This window comes from Megalops cyprinoides, chromosome 19 (genome assembly GCF_013368585.1).
Source record: "Megalops cyprinoides isolate fMegCyp1 chromosome 19, fMegCyp1.pri, whole genome shotgun sequence".
Lineage (NCBI taxonomy): Eukaryota > Metazoa > Chordata > Actinopteri > Elopiformes > Megalopidae > Megalops > Megalops cyprinoides.
In genome coordinates this window covers 22291020-22308022 of record NC_050601.1, presented here as the reverse complement: position 1 = coordinate 22308022, position 17003 = coordinate 22291020, and the positions used below count along the sequence as shown (strand labels likewise).

The window sequence follows — 17003 nt, the reverse complement described above, 5'->3', positions numbered from 1 at the left end:
TAAATGCTTTGGTCGATACATGTAATTTTGAATTAAATGTTTTCACCAGAGAGCTGGAAAAAAGACAGCATTTTACCCGCTTGCCTGCCCCCCTTGGATCTGTAATTGGACGAACGTGAAAACACGAAGTCGACGTTGATTGGCCAAGTCAACGTGTCAAGCACTGTATGCAACAATAGAAATGTCTTCTACGAAGGCAATAGACGAAATATGAAATAGACACCATTTTGGCGCAAAAGACGGGTGGTTTCTGTCATTTTACAAGTAGGAATACTTGAACCACAATGGCGAATGTTTCAAATAATGGTTGTTGTGTCCAATATATGTCAATGCGTGCGTTTGTTATGCTGGAGAAGGAAATAGAGGTATTCAGAATTTCTCACTGAACAAAATTACCAGGTCACAAGCGGTCTTAGCACCAATCAATCTAAATGTTAATGTAAATAAATACTGACGATCTTATTCCGTGAAAATGGACGGGTGGAGTCCCATCGTTGCCACTGCTTCTGACGATGAGCCGTCGAGTTCCGAAGGCGAATACACTGTCGAAAGTGGACCGCCAAGGCTAGCGGAGAGAGAGAGCAACCGAGAAAGGGAGGAACAACGAGGAGATGGGGAGGCCGCTGTTGCATTTGGGCTGACCGGGTTCGGGGAAGGGGCAACAAGACTCGGTCGGACCGGCCAGACAGCAGACCAAGAGCTGCGGTACCTGCACTTACTCTGGGAACCTAATCGGGCTGGCACTGTGGCCGCGGGTGCAAGCAAGCCGGGGAAAATAACTGGGAGCCGAGCTAGGAGGCACGGGAGAGCGCGGCGCAATCTGGGGCCCATCGGGAAAGATCTGTATGGTATCTGTATCTGGTTATCTCGCTAAATATTACCGTTATTTCTGTGATTTCTGCACATCACAAACTGGCTTACGTTTGGTATGTATAAAATTGCCGCTTAGAACGGAGAGACGTCATTTTGTAAGTGACATTAAAAGTGTGACAGCTTTCCAGATTTTCTACAGTAATTTATCTTTAAAGTGGTGTGGATTGAGTCAAACTAGCCCGTTGCCAGTAAGGTTAGCTCGTTCTGACAGATACAATATGAAGCTCTTGAGGGGTCTTGAACTCTGCTGTTTATATCGTATGGCTTAATAACGCGTAGCTGCAGTAGCAAGTAGTACAAGATACAGCAACTGTTTGAGGGAACTCGTACATAGTTGTGAAAACTGTGCGCAAGTCATACAATCATATATACTAGCTAGCTGTATCCAGGTCCTGGACTAAGTGTTTATGTATCTCTCCCTCCAGCTGTGAAGAGACTCCGAGAGGCGGCTAATGGCAATGACATTGATACGGGTAGGCGATAAGGATTACGTAATAATTACAACGCGTAGTGTGTGTGTGTAATAACAGTTTTGGTACCTACAGGTGCACAAGAGTGCATAAGAGACTTCATCTGTGCAGCGTGTGTGTAATGACTGTTTGTGTGCACACAGGTGTGCAGTAACTTTCTCTGCTATTCTCCTAGTACGCCGCCTGCTTCAAGATGACATAGATCCCTGTGCCGCGGACGATAAGGGAAGAACGGCTCTCCACTTCTCGTCCTGCAACGGCAACGAGACTATCGGTGAGTTGCGGTGCTTGACAGCGTCAGTTGACAGTAATTGACAGCGACTTGTAGGGGTTTGGGATCCTGCCTTCATTTGTCAAGAGATAACGCACACGACTCTACGCTGTCAATTTACAAACGTCTGTCTAGAGAACTAATTTTGTGTCTACAAAGTCACAAACAGTGCGATTGCATCAAAAGTTTCAAACATTGGTAGGAATGGCGGTCTTATTGGCGAATGAAAGGGTGCACTATGTCATATCAAGTTATGTCATTCAAATTAGATGTAGATGAGGACAGTGGAAAGTACTGCAACCGTACAACAGGAAAAGTAATTCAAATGATATTCAAACGAGTACAGTGGAAAGCAATACAAGGCAGTGTCATGAAGAGCAATTCAGAGGAGAACATTGGAAAGTAGTGCATTTGCTTATCAAAAATCATGTCAAATGAAAATAATTTTGTTATTTTGCGTTGGTGATTGATAACAAAACAACAGCAGATTCAGTGCAAATGCAAGCACGCTACATTTTCTTCTCCTCTTTGCATTTGCCATTTTCAGTTTGGCTCAAAAGCTTTCAAACCGGAGACGACTACTCTAGGTCCACGTTCACACACCTTATTATGGTTGTGAGATGCTCTTTCTCCTCGCAATGCAGTGAACTTCACACACAGTTCCTTTACAGGCGAGCACAAACAACCACAGCTGTCAGTCCTGCTGGGTGCAGGTAAAGACTGTGGTTGTCAGACTTGTATAGATAACTGCTGATCTGATAATGTAGACCAAGCTTAGTGGCTAGCTAACAACCATGATTGTCATATTGAATGTGGGTGGATAAAAAAAGAAAATGTTTTGTAAAGAAAATTAAGAAAAATGTCCCGGCAAACTGCCTTTTAAGTGTATCTATGCCAGCAATGTTTTGATCTACAAGGCGTTCACAGAATCGCTTCACATTTGAAATACATTCAGGAATGAAAGCTTCAGTTTTTGATTGTTTCTGAAGGCTTTCAGATACCGTCTTTGGTGAATGCGTTCTTTGTGACTGACAGTGAAAAGAGCAGACAGGCATAGACAGACGCATTAGTATAACTGTGGCCTGGTGTTGCCACTAATTTTGCGGTCGTCAGAAATGAGAGTGAGGTTTGTTCTGTGCACACGTGGGTGGCATTCTCCATCCAGTCATGCATGTGCAGTTCATTGCTTCGGTTGTCCAGCCAAATTAAAATGTGTGTGAATATGGCCTAGTTCTGGAATTGATTGAAATGGTTTTTCTCATTTGAATTCGTGTGAGCTCTCAGTCTCCCCCTTTTGGCTATGCAGTGCAACTGTTGCTGAGCCATGGCGCTGACCCCAACCAGCGAGATGGCCTGGGAAACACTCCTCTTCATCTAGGTAAGGCGAAGGGACAGAGCTAGGGACGGTGGAAAATGTTGAGCATGTCCTTTTCTACAGACTTTAGTACACATATGGAGCATTTTATATACATGTGAAACACTTACTTTCTGTACATTATCGTACCCTTAGCTACTTGAATCACCCATATTCATTGCATGTAAATACTAGATTTGAGCAAAAACAGTCAAGTATTCCTTGTTACCTCAGCCCCACCTTTAAAAAAAAAAAAACACTTCTTGTGGTAGCTTTTTTTCCAAAGGTTGTTCCTTTTATTTGGTCTAACATAATATATAATAATACATATTTCTATGAGTTAGCATGTATGATATTTTTGTTGCACAGCGTGTAATGTGAGCTGTGTCTTTCATTGATATGTGTTGTTGGTAGTTCTGACATCTGTAATCTTAGCCTCTGGTGGGAATTGTGACAAAGGTGCACTGAAGTGTTGAAAATATTTCATGGTCCCCCCCTTGTCTCTGCAGCGGCCTGCACCAACCATGTGCCAGTTATTACCACACTTCTCAGAGGAGGTGAGAAAAGAGAATTTCCCTGACCAACTTGCACCAACTTGTATGTGTTCATAGTGAGAGATTATAAATACTATCTGTCTGCCTGTGTATACTTCCTTATATTTTTGGATATAAGTAACACCCTTTCATGTCTGTGTGTTGCCCTGCATTAACTTTGAAACTGATGCTTTTTTGATGCATTAAACAAAGAGGTGTTGGCACCATGCAAATGAGAATAATTGATCCACAGTGGCATCTTTACACAGTCATTACATTATACACATAATGGCCACAGTCATTACATTATTTACCAGTGTAAGGAACTGTTTGGGTTTGTAGCACAGCTAAATAAATGGCCTTAGCCCAAATTCTAATTGTGTTGTGATCAAGTAAGTGCTTCATAACATCATCATGTATTCTGCAAATCGTGTCGAACATGAAAGACCGTGACCTGTGAAAGTCAGTGGGGTGGGGCCCCACTATCACTGCTGCTTTTGTCAATTGAGTGGTCAGGTTTTGAAGTTAAGATGGGTGGAGAGGTTGTGGTTTGGTGGGGTCCTACCATCACTGCTGCTTTGGTCGATGAGTGTTCCAGTTTTGAAGATGAGTGCGGTTGAAAGGGGTGGAGGAGTTGCATTTTGGTTCACAGGGTTCAGGCAAAGTGCAGAAGAGGCAGGCCACCCACAGGGATCTGTACAACATAACTCTGTGAAATCAAATATCCAAGTTTATGTTGGTTTTTTCTTCTCCTTTTCTTTTTTCTGCATTCCAGTATTCTGTATTAACCAAGGGTCGCTGTGACATGGCAACTTTTTTTGTTTCAGGTGCACGAGTGGATGCCCTGGATCGTGCTGGCAGGACCCCGCTGCACCTGGCACGCTCCAAGCTCAACATACTGCAGGAAGGAGACTCACACAGCATAGAAACTTTAAGAGGGGAGGTCACACAGGTAACAGTTTGCATGTGATTGGTTCAAACTTGGCACTTGCTCTGCCAATGGGTAAACATAGCGTGTGGATATAATACAGACATACAGTACATACGTTTATGTAAATGACCACAATTAACCACACTACCGAATGCCCATAGTGCCTGCACAATCCCCAGGGGAAGTGTGCATGTGGGCAGTGACGCCACTTGATCCATATGTGTGTGACACAGTTGGCACCTTACGCAGACTCAGGCCCATCAAGTATATGTTTTGGCTCCAGAATGGCAATGCCACTATCAATAGCAGACTCATGCAATGCTATCCTTAAGCATGCATGGACTCGTCTGTGTGCATGTATCCATATAGCCTTCCACTACACATACTTGGAAACAATGTGCAATTTTTGCTCAGCAGTATTTCTGCACGTGTTCATTCTTTTGCCTTACCTTTACTCACATTCCAGTATTACAGAGTGCTGAGCACAAGGGCACAGGTCCTGGGATTCAAACCTACGACCTTCCATTGCTAGCATCAATTAATTATTCATTGCATACAGTTAGCAGACACTGAAATCCAGGGTGACTTAAACCAGCAGGAATCAAACCAGCAGCCTCTTGAGTGGTGAGCCCTGCACTTAACTACTCCTTAAGCACCGGGCTGCCTTTGCACCACCTCATGCGTTCTCCTGGCTCTTGTACACAGATCATCCAGATGCTGAGGGAGTACCTGAACGCACTGGGGCAAAACGAGGAGAGGGAGAGACTGGACCACATCTCCTCCCGGCTGCAACACACACGCACCAAAGCGCAGGTAAACACACCTGCCTGCCAGCATGCCAGGGTTTATACCGAGCACAAAGATTACAAAGGTGTTTCATCCAAACACACACACTGTCCTAAGTCTGTTGACAGCACGATGAGTGTAGTGACACTACTAATGTTTAAAAGGTGATATTTTGTAACAGTGAAAATCATTATAAAAATGCATAATTATGTAAAAATTAATAAGCTTAAAAACATGCACAAATATATAAAATGCATAACTTCTCTGTTAATGAGGTACACAGATATCTGCTGCCGTAGTTTGTTCATTTTAAATCGGTAAACACTTTTTGCTTGCAATAATTGTACTTGCAACATTTGAAGTGGCATTCAAATGTCACTATTGTCAAATGTCATTATCGCCAATGAACATCGCTGTTCAAGTATAGGTAATACCAGAACCATTAACAGATAAGTAAACATTGCAGTCTGTTAATAGGTGGCCTTCCTTTTCTTTCAGGTGGATGAAGTTGCAGACTTGCTGGCCAGTTTCAGTCTACAGATGCAGAGTTTGGGGGAGAGGTAGAGAGAGGACCGGCAAATGAGGAAACTTGGGAGAGGGGTGCAATCTGAGAAAAAAAAAAAGACAAAAAAGAGATACAGATGTATGGATGTGCATTGTTTCATTACCTCATCCTCAAGAACACTGATAAACCTCGCGTTCCTGCCATCAGGGAATGCACAAGTCAACATTAATCGCAACCACTGATTTCCTCTCCCTTTCAGCTTATGGTCCCTTCTGTCATATTCTGGCTGTTGTTTTGTTCCCCCTCTGCATGTCTTGTACATAGGTGTTTGCTGTAAATTAATGTTATTAATGTTTGTAACAATCAGGGTGGCAAATAAACCAATCTAAAATGAAATACTGAGTTTGGGTGTCTACTTGGCGTAGTTAGAGTGCGTATTTGATTTTTTTTTGGGATGTGTATTTGTTTGAGTGTTTGAGGTTTATTTTCTGTGTCGGTGATGTATGAGTCCAAGTAAGGAGATTTGTCTTTAAACCTTGGTCCAAGCATTCCTGCACAGCACTTGTAGGGATCTGTGTCAGCGGGTGGTACAGTAACAATGACAAACTCTGTATTAATTATGTAGCTAAATCAACAGTATTTGTTTACGAACATTTACTCAACTGAATTTAAAAAGGAATACAATGACTATTATGATTATTAAGCCCTCATTTTATTATTTTGTCACCATCCGAGTTGTAGCCGTAGTAACGACGCCGCTCTGCTTCTAGGACCCTCCCAATATTGCCAACGAGCATTGTTTACTGAATTCAAAGATGGCGGCTGCTAAGAAGTAAATGGTATCTGGAGGTAACACAATTATTTTAAATATATCTCTTCTCTTTGTGGTAGTTGACTTTTGAGCATCCTGCTGGAAATTGCCAGCAAGGTGCACAGATATTAAGGATTATTTAGATTGCACATAATGCTGTTTATACAATTTAGCGAAGCCCTAAACTGGCCTACATGCTAAAGCCGCGGTCTCGAGTAGCTGTGCCGCCAGAATGATGGAGGTCATCCCGGGCTTGGAGTATTGCAAGTAGTGTGTGATGGGATAGAAGGATGGTGATGGCTAGAGGAAGGGGTGTGTTTGTGTATGTTTCGAAAGTAGGCGGGAAATATATTTCTCATTTGTGAAGTCTAGTTTGCCAGATTCCTGGCCGGCTAGCTAGCTAACGTGCAATTTCAAATATAATTAGCTTTTTGGCTATTTTGCTAGCCAGCACGGCTACACGGTAACGACTGCTTAGGTAACTAGATGTACCGGTATTCAGCTACGGCTAGCTGGCTGACTGGCTACCCAGCTCCATTTAGAGATTGCTTCGTTAGCTAGCTAGCTAGCCATCCAACTGAAGTTTAGCCGACTAGACTAGCTGAGTACAGTATTTTGCACGCCAAGGTTACTGGTGGGTATCGCTAGCTTGCTAGCCTAGTAATATCAAAAGCGTTAGCGAAATAGATTGTCATGAAAATAAAGTGTAATCTTAAATAGCTGACAAACAAGCTCTAATAAGAATTATTAGTGTTTCTATCTATCGTGTTAACCAAATAGATTTTCTAATTAGTAAGATATTATATGGTTTACGTAGATCACTGTATTTGAAGTGTTATATATTTTTACAGCTATCTTAACAACTGGCGACCATTATAACGTTAGCAAAGTTTTGCCGCTAGCATCAGATATACGCTTGAACTTAGTTTGCTAATTAGGTAGCTAGCTAGGTGTTGAAATACATGTAGTTAGGTATGGTTAAATGGTATAACTGATTGTTGTGTGTTCGATTATGCACATACTAATTTTGGGGGTGCGAAATCAAACGCGCCTCCACGTAATTTGTCCATGGTTATGTACAGAATGGCTGAAAAAGTCTGTGATTATAACATTAATTCTGCCTTCACTGAACCAGTGAGACCCTGGGAGAGAGAGAGGCCGACTAAGAAGGACTATGGCGTTTGAGGAGATTAAGAAGAAAGGAATGATAGGTAACATTATTCTTTGTCTTATATCCCCATTTTTCTGTTGCACTACTTGTAGTCTTGCATACATCCCTTCAGTCACCGTAGTTGCATTTAGCAGTTCTTTAGTTGTAAATACTGGTTTTTATTTGAATTGAAATTTGACTGGTCTATACAGACACTGAATTTTTTTTTTACCCTTTTTTTGGACAGCCCAGAACCTTTTGCCTGGGTGTTCCAATTTCATATTGTGTAAGGGACGTTTGACAGTTGTTCCAGTGAGCAGATGTGGGGGACATTTTATCAGTGCTATATTGAAGCATGTCTCTTCAAAACAGCCTATTTTCAAAAAGTTTAAAAAGGCATGAAATAAATTTAAAAGGGCATGAAATGTGAAGGTAAGATGTAAAATAGAGTAAAATATATAAGCATAAACAGTTTGTAAGTAGGTTGACATGAAAACATTCACCTGTTTCTCAGCATTGTATAAAATGAGAGAACACAATGAATGAAACTGATTGATAAATTTGACAGATTTGCCTGTGTTTATGTACAGTATTAACCCCACCCTGTCTCCCTTTCCCTCTACCAGAGGTGTCAGGGATGGAGGGGGAGGTGGGCCTGGTGGCAGGGCGCAGTCAGAGGGAGAAGAGGAGGTCATATAAAGACCTCCTGAGGGAGGAGGAGGAGATAGCGGCACAGGTGCGCAAGTCCTCCAAGAAACGACCCAAGGTAACACCATTCCTCAAGATGTCTTTTTTCATGCTGTTCAGAGTGATATTTGCTGTCTGTCTCTCTCACTCTCACCCTCTCATCTCTGTCTCGATCGCTGTCAGTTAGTTCAGTATCTTTTATTGGCATGAAACATACACAGACTAAACATTATAAAATAATTATGATAACTGATATATGTAAAAAATCAGTTGAATGTAAAAAATAATTTATTTGTTTTTCTAATCATTTATTTAATAGGCCATGCCAAGTGGGGTCCCTTTGTCTGTGCTCTCTATCTCTCATTTTCTTTCTGTCTTCTTCCACCTTTCTGTACTGTTTTGCCTGCATTTCCCAGTTACCATCTAGGACAGTATGTAGGAAGGATGAGCAGGGCTGCCATAATACCCTGGGGTAACCCTACAGTCACATAAATATCGTGGCCTCATCGGACTGTCATTTTTTAAGCAACTCTTGGTTGCTAGTTCTTGGTTTAAGTCTCATTACTCTTATAATCAGCAGCATCATTATCAGTATTGTGCCCTGTATTGGTTGTGTTGTTAAAATGTAAGTATCACCCTCCCCTGCTCTCCATTCCCCAGGACTCTGAGCTGTTCTTATTAGGAGGAGACCCACACAAGAAGAAGAAGAAGCACTCAAGTGAGGACTATTTTTACAGAGGTGAGAGATGGAGTTTGGCACAGCAAGCTGGTTTATAAAGGGATTTGAGGGAGACGCAAGGGAAGACAAACATTCCCATGTTTTTGCACACCTGCTTTGTCAAACTCAGTATCAGAAATAAAATGTCTCAGAGCTCTACAGTGCATTCTTTGTATGTACGGCAGACCTGCTGTCCTGGTTTGATCTGATAAGATGTCTCAATGAAAACGCTGTGTTGTCTGATGCGGAGTTTATGTTTTTGACCATGACACCATTAAAATGCTGTAGTTGAATTGGGGCAGAGGTACTGGAGAATGACTTGGTATATCATCATTGTTCTTTTCCCCCTTCTCCCTCCCTCCCGTCCTACCCTCCACTTCAGACCTCCAAGGGTCGGGCCCGCCTCCCCACAAAAAGAAGCGCAAGTCGTCGTCCGACCACGGCTCCTCCTCCTTCTCCTCCCACCACCAGTCGCACTCCACTGACACAGCAATGGGTCTCCTGCAGGCCATCACGTCCCCCATGGCCACAGGCTCCGACCCCAGCCCCCACCTGCACAAGAAGCCCTCCTACCCGCCCTTCTCCTCCTCCCACTCGTCCTCCAAGGAGCGGAAGCGTGAGGGGAGCCTGGGCGGCGGAGGGAAGGGGAGCCACTCCTCCTCCCACTCCCACTCCCACTCCCGGCCCTCCTCCTCCTCCTCCTCGTCCTCATCCAAAAAGCACTCTTCCAAGTCGTCGCTGTACCACAGCGGCCACGGGCACAGCGGGGGCGGGGCCGGCGGCCACAGCGAGCCGCTCACCCTCCGGGAGGCGGAGGGGCTGAAGATGAAGCTCATCCTCTCACCCAAGGAGAAGGAGAGGGGCGACGGGGGCGCGGCTGAGGGCTTCCCCTTCCCGCCTCTCTCCTCCTCGTCATCCTCCCTCTCGTCCTCGTCCAGCGCCCGCAAGGGGGGGCCGAAGAAGGAAAAGGACCGGGACAGGGTGCTGCTGTCCAAGGCTCCCAAGAAGAAGCAGCAGAGCAGGGACCCCCTGCCTGTGGTGGGCGAGGAGGTGGAGGTGGAGGGTGAGTGCAGCACAGCTGCTGGTGTTATAACCGGAAGGTTGCATGTTTAGATCCCAGCATGAGCCCTGCTGCTGTGCCCTAAAGCAGGCTACAGGACACGAACCATACCTGAATCATGTAAGGATAACGTAATCCATGTCGGTTCCCTTTGATAAGCATGTCGAGTAAGCTAAAATGAATGCAGTTTCATTTACCTTCTGTGGTGAGTTGAAGATGGGGGGTGTGATTTAGAGGGGAGTAAGAGGAGGTCGATATATATTGTTATAGTTCTATTTTGTGTTGTTTTAACTCTGAGTATGAAGCCATTCGTTACTGTTCAGCACTGGATACGTTCACCTCTGATGTACATTAAGTGTCTGTAGTGCTCCTTTACTCAGGCGTTTTGTTCGTCGCTGACCCTCCTCTCTCTCCCTCTACGTTTCAGGGCATTATGGTGGAGGGTTGGGGGGGCTGGCCGCAGACAGCTCCTCGTCAGCGGGGGAGCTGGAGGCGGGGGAGCTGGTGATCGACGACTCCTACACCCACCTGACCAAGAAGAAGAAGAAGAGCAAGAAGAGCAAAAAGAAGAAGGAGAAGGAGAAAGACAGGGAGAGGGAGAAGGACAAAAGCGGGAGGGAGAAGAAGCACAGTAGAGGAGGGAGCAAGAAGAGTGGTGGGGGACAGTCGGGTGAGAGGAGGGGGACGGATCTGTCATTTCCCACTGCAGGTTTCTGAAACTATTCCTCTAATCTGCCGGTCCGAATTTTGTCTGGGTTTCTTGGGTTGTCCTCTGGCTCAAGTTTAACCCCCCTCTCTTTTCTCCAAAGGGTCGACTGTCCTGCTCTCGCCGGGTGACGCCTCTCGAGGACACACCCACTCCCACGGCTCATCCAATCACAACGCTGGGGTAGGGATTTACACCATGAGCTCGCCGGTCTCCTCCCACCACCATCAGAGCAGCGAATCACAGAGCGAGAAGAAGCGGAAGAAGGAGGAGAAGGAGAGGGAAAAGGCTGAGAAGGAAAAAGACAAGGTGAGGGGAGGAGCATTGACAAAGCGTACACCTGTGACAACATCTTGACTTCAGAAGAACTTACAATGTATGCAACAAACCCAAAGAAGTGCACCACGCAGCCATGTCCATTTTGTTTGTACTTGACAGGCTGTGAATAAATTTGTTTGTAGACTTGAGTTTGTTTCTTTCACCCTTTACCTAGAGGAAATCACAGATGTGCTGTAATTTGCCAGCCTGTTTGGCTGTTTCCAGAAGGTTATGTGATGTCATTACAGATGTCCTCTACGTCTCTGGTGTAGAGTTGAGATATTTATTTATAGATTCATTTATTTGGTGGGCAATACTGTGCATGCTTCTGTGTGATTAAAGAATACCTGACTTCTATTGGTAAAGTTGATCTAAATTAGGTTTGTTTGCAAAACATTGAATGTGTTCTCAGTGTAGCACCTTCTCTCCTGTCTCAGCCCAAGAAGAAGAACATGACTGCCTACCAGGTGTTTTGTAAGGAGTATCGGGTCAACATCAATGCCGAGCAGCCTGGACTGGGTGAGTGGAGTACTGTCATCACGTCGCAATGACAGTCACACATTCGATCAGTGTATTAGCGCACTGTAGTAGTTACAGTTGTATTAAGGTAGCGCAGGGAAGCTATGGCTAACAGTAAGATAAAATACTGATTTTAAAACCAGCTGCTATAAATAAATTGTGTAGCTGCTACTTGAAGTTAGAAATAGAATAGTTTTATCACGGCATTACAGAGTAACCACCGCCATTTCGCTAACCTGCCTGAGAGAATATTTCCAGTATCGGTATACTCGTTTACAATACAGTCAGGTTCTTATTTATTTATGTAAGATGTATTTGCATGCAGCACTACTTCCAACAAGATATGACACATGGTCACTGTTTTATTCTGCTGTGTTTTGCTGTGTTATTGTTTGTATGCCATTTCACATTAAAGGTCATAGGAATGTGATTACGGATGTTGTGGGTTGAATGGGCTGCTCTGTGTTTTGCAGTTTTTGGGGAGCTGAGCCGCAAGCTGGCAGAGGTCTGGAAACAGCTGCCCGAGAAGGACAAGCTGGTCAGTCTGGCTTTTTGTGCCATGCTACACATACAGAGCTTTAGTTTTGCCAGCACATTTGGTTAAGAATGTACTCATGAAATGGTGTTATGCTTCCACTTTTGCATTTGGTGTAGTTTCTTGGTTGCTTAGCAGTTTTTCTTTTACCGAGTCATGCATTCTGCAGATTATCATGAAAAGAGAACAGGAATACATTGCTGCTTTGAAGGCATTCACAATAACTCGGTGAGGAAAAAGCGTTTGGTTGGATACATCAACAATATAAAATTTACCTCCGTCTGTAGGCACTCTAAACCTTTTGTGGGGAACATTTCAAAAACTTTTTCCAAAAGATAGAATACATTTCAGGCTTCATTTACGTGGGAGACATGATAACTCTGTGGCAAACTACTTCCAATTTCTCCTAAAGCAGTTTGTAATACCTGTAAGTGAGTTGAATTAACGCTATGTTTTCTGATAATGCAGTTAGACTTTAATGTTGTGTCAGCGTTAGCCTGGCTGTGTTCACAGTTACTCTCTGTCGCCCCCTACAGGTGTGGAAGCAGAAGGCCCAGTACCTGCAGCACAAACAGAACAAAGCAGAAGCCACCACTGTCAAACGCAAGAGCTCAGGCTCAGATGGGGGCAAGAGCAAAGGTTAGTGTCATCAATGTCTCTGGCTAAATCACCATCCTGCTCTGCTATAAGCCATTGCATTACAAGAGACAGCCAATCAGTAGACTGATATGAGGGATAAAGTTGGCATCAGTTGGGTGACAATGAGCAACAGATGTTTTTCCTTGCGCCAGTCAGCTGCCAATTCTTCAGAAGGAACATGACTTATAGTTCATGGAGGCTTGGCTGTCCTCAACATACAGGATAATCGAAAAAGTGACTGCTATACAAAAGGCACAGCCAATACTGGAAAAAGGAGCAATTGCCATGAATTGCCAAGAGTGAGTGCCTGAAGGAGACTGACGTTGAAACTCATTGCATGAACCTGAGCGCAGGTATAAACTTGAGTTGGCATGTTCTGCAAGTTGGGTTTTTTTGAGCACTTTATAATCAAGCATTAGCTTTGTGCCAGATTTTATTAACATCTGCTCTCTGCAGTTCAGAGATCTGTCCTTTGTATTTTTTTGTTTCAGCCAGTCCTCCTCGCCTGAGTGCTCATATCAGTTAATTATGTATATGAATGCACACTTTTGGATTTCTCATTCTGCACTGCAGTTGTTCCTGTACAGGGGATATGTATGGGCTGCACCTGCATCTGTTCATTAGAAAATGATGATCGCAGCTGATGAAGATATTAAGATGAGTTAGGTCTGGGGCTAATACCAGCACACAGTCTGGCCCCCTGTTACCTGAGTCTGGTTGCTCCACCCTGAGGCATATGGGCGGGTACTGTTACAGGCTCCATCTCTCTCTGTCTCTCAGGGTCAACGAAAGGGGCATCAGGCGGAGGCGTGCTTTCGCCCAGCCGGGTGTCAGTAGGCGTGTCCCTGTCCCCGGCGCGGGTCCCTGAGGTGGACCCCATCGACGCAGCCGCCCACCTGCAGCTGCTGGGGGAGTCACTGTCCCTCATTGGGCACCGGCTCCAGGAGACTGAGGTCAGGCACACCTTATGCGCACATTTTTCATTCATATATGTAATTACAATTGGAAAATGCCAACCCTCACTATTTTGATTAAACTTCTTCTGACAAAAGCACACTTTAGTGCCCCCTAGTGGCGATTTTCCACCCATACACAAGCACTTGCATGAGGACTGCTTGCAACATCGGGGAAAGTTCGTAGCTGTGCTCACCAAGTCAGAGACTCAGATTTTCACATCACCTTTCCACACGTAAGCCGAACTGTGTCACTCCCTGTCTCAGGCTGTTGGCCAGGTATTGTGGGGCCTGTGTTAATTGGTTTGCTGTGTGCGTCCCTCCAGGGGATGGTGGCAGTTTCGGGGAGCCTCTCTGTGCTGCTGGACTCCATTCTGTGCGCCCTGGGCCCCCTGGCCTGTCTCACCACGCAGGTCCCCGAGCTCAACGGCTGCCCCCGGCACGTCTTGGTGAGCCGTTGCGGCAGCGTCAGCGGGGATTCCCATCTCTGGTCTATGGGGATCCCTGTTTCCACACATGTCCTCAGTTTGACCCTCAGTTTTTGTCTGTTCTTTTTTTAGCCATTTACAAATTCCTCTACCTCTCCATATCTGTCTCTTGTTCTCTGTGTTTCTCCCTCTATCCCTCCCTTCTTCTCTCTCTCTGTCTTTGTCTCCCTTTTTCTCTCCCTCTCCCTCCGCCCCCCCGCTCCCTCGCTGTCTTTCTCTGTCTTTTTGGGACAGCTCAGTTTCCATGTCTTTCCATATTTATTGTCAATTTCCAACTGTAATCCATTACAGAGATCGTAAATGCGCTCTGTGTGTTTGTATGTTCTAGCTCACCTTTTAGGATTGTATGGTTGGTTATCACTGGTTGTGTTTCATGAGTTTGGCAGCATGTCAGAGTTGCAGAGGCATCACTGACATGTTCACCTTTCCCACTGTCCTCTGCTTGTGTCTTCCAGTCAAACACTCTGGACAACATTGCCTACGTTATGCCTGGACTGTGAGAGCAGCCGGGACCATTCTGAAAGGGGGGGATTTGGAGCATACCAAGACAAGGACAATGGGGGGGGGGGGGGGGGGGGGGGGGCTACTTTTTTCCATTAAAAAGGGGAGTACCAACGGGAGGACCTGCCCTCACTCCAGTCAAGTGTGGGACAACTGACGCGGACCTCTGTGGGTTTTAAACGTGGTTCTTAAATCGAGCTTTTTCTATCGTCAGCATTTTTTTAAAGCGTTATTTTTTTAAATTAAATCTATTTTAGGGAACACATATCTTTTTTTCTCCTGTTTTATCTTTGTGCGTCCAGATTTTACTATTAGTGTGTAAGTTGGTGTGCGTGTGTAACTGGTAGGTGTATGACCATTATGTCCTGGACAATGTGTTTTTGCACAAACTCTGTGTCCTGCATCATTCTTTTTAAAATCCCGATACCATAAAAATAATGAACATGGTACTCAATGAAGCATATTATTTCTGTATTCAACTAAATCCAGACTTGCCATTTTATACATGTTGGATTTTACTATTGTGCTAAGGTGTAGAGTTTGGATTTAGGTTAAAGAAATAAAAATGTTTAGACCATGAAGATGAACAGGGGAAAATGTTTGTGGTGATTAATTTTGTAACCACACAGCTGTATTTTTATCAATTGCTGTTAAAATAAAAATGTCAGTCCCCATACCATTCCTGCACATAGAGGAGTCTAATTTGAATGCAAGGTAAGAAATGTTAACATCTTTATGTGAACATTAGAGCCAAGATCACTTATAACCACGTCTGACTCCTTACATATACTCCACCCCCCTTTCCACCCATGTTTTCTGAAGTCCCCTGCTTTTGTGACCTTACAAAAGTGGTAAAGTGCTGGATTTCATCAGTTGCCAGATTGGAGGTAGATCAAAGGTGGTTAAGCAGCAGGTAGTTTTGTGGCTACAGCACAGGAATGTTGAGTTTCCTGGAGGGACATACTTTAGTGTCTGTAAGTAAACCACTATCTGGTAAATTCCCTTTGTGGAGCTGGAATACAAAATGAACTTTACTGCAGGTCTGTTTAAACAGTTTGAATTGTGCAGTTATGTTTAATCTGACAAGGCAACCAAAAAGGGAGCATCCACACAGTTTAAAATTTTAACCCTCCAGAAGGGGATTGTTATTTTCAGTCTGGTGAATTACTGTAAATACATAAACAGAGCAGTTACTGTAAGCATGGGTTAAAGATCTCCGGAAATCCGGAGTGCAGAGATTTTAGATCAGGCAATAAATTATTACTAGCGTATACGGGCGCTGATATTACTAGACCGGAATGCAATTTTATTAAAAACATTCACTGACGTGGTGGTTTTTCTGATTAATTTTAACCAATGGTAGCCTGTTTAGGCGATGTACTGCCACGAGAGCACTGTTCTTATCCAATCGGCAACTAGTTTCAATTTTCTGTGAGGCGGTGCCAGGAAGCATTTGCGGGGACTGTATCAGTTGATTACTGTACAATAGGGTAGCATGTATTCAAATAGATGGAGCATGGAAGCGAAACTTCTGAAGGCTGGCGAAGACACAAGCACAATAGAACGGGGGATGAAAATTAAATGGCCATAGGCTTGGTTAGATGCAAACGGTAATGACGGACAAACGTTCGGCGTATGTTGTCACAAATTAAACGAGCTGCTTTGCACCGTGTGTTCGAAAAAAATACAGCATGTGACAAGCGGCAAAGGTATTGTCTCGGCATGATACAGATCCCTCACACAAAGCAGCTGTTCGGGCTCTTCGTTATACGTCAATGTTGCCTGGAGCTGTGGCCACCGTAGCTGCTGCCGCTTCATCCATCCAAGGCCGCCTGTGCAATGATAAACTCCGCATTTATAGCGGAACATGACCTGCCTTTCAGGATAGCGCCAGCGTTAGTTGGCCTGTGCAAAACATCACAGGAGAGAACTGCACTCTCCAAACTTAGTGTGTCAAATCGCCTACACAGGCCAGCTACCTGTCCTCTCACAACATTACCTGGCTCAGAATTTCAGGCTCAGAAAAATCTGTTGCTTTAAGCCCTGTGTTAGTAAATAGGTTTTAAAGCGAAATTTTAAAAATAAAAACACTCCTGGGATTATTCCAAAGAGAAACACAATTTCATAACAGACTGAAGACAGAGCCTAAAAATAACCAATGATAGCAACATTGCCTGTGCTCATAGTATACGTGG

At 44.3% G+C, this 17003-nt stretch overlaps 2 protein-coding genes across 2 annotated transcripts; both read left to right on the top strand.

Moving 5' to 3' along the window:
- Positions 1 to 279: 279 nt before the first annotated feature.
- ankrd54 (ankyrin repeat domain 54) lies at positions 280 to 6119 on the top strand. The gene is made up of 8 exons (XM_036553004.1): positions 280 to 848; positions 1299 to 1346; positions 1519 to 1617; positions 2921 to 2992; positions 3478 to 3525; positions 4329 to 4453; positions 5138 to 5245; positions 5717 to 6119. Exons 1-8 carry the CDS (start codon positions 473 to 475, stop codon positions 5780 to 5782), a joined length of 942 nt encoding a protein of 313 aa, XP_036408897.1. The 5' UTR covers positions 280 to 472; the 3' UTR covers positions 5783 to 6119.
- A 388-nt stretch (positions 6120 to 6507) lies between these two features.
- On the top strand, positions 6508 to 14867 carry hmgxb4a (HMG box domain containing 4a). Its single transcript, XM_036552990.1, has 13 exons — positions 6508 to 6572; positions 7670 to 7745; positions 8311 to 8450; positions 9032 to 9110; positions 9472 to 10152; positions 10577 to 10819; positions 10959 to 11164; positions 11611 to 11692; positions 12166 to 12230; positions 12764 to 12866; positions 13647 to 13819; positions 14146 to 14268; positions 14763 to 14867. The coding sequence occupies exons 2-13, from the start codon at positions 7709 to 7711 to the stop codon at positions 14805 to 14807; spliced, it is 1977 nt and encodes a 658-aa protein (XP_036408883.1). The 5' UTR covers positions 6508 to 6572; positions 7670 to 7708; the 3' UTR covers positions 14808 to 14867.
- The last annotated feature ends 2136 nt before the right edge of the window (positions 14868 to 17003 follow it).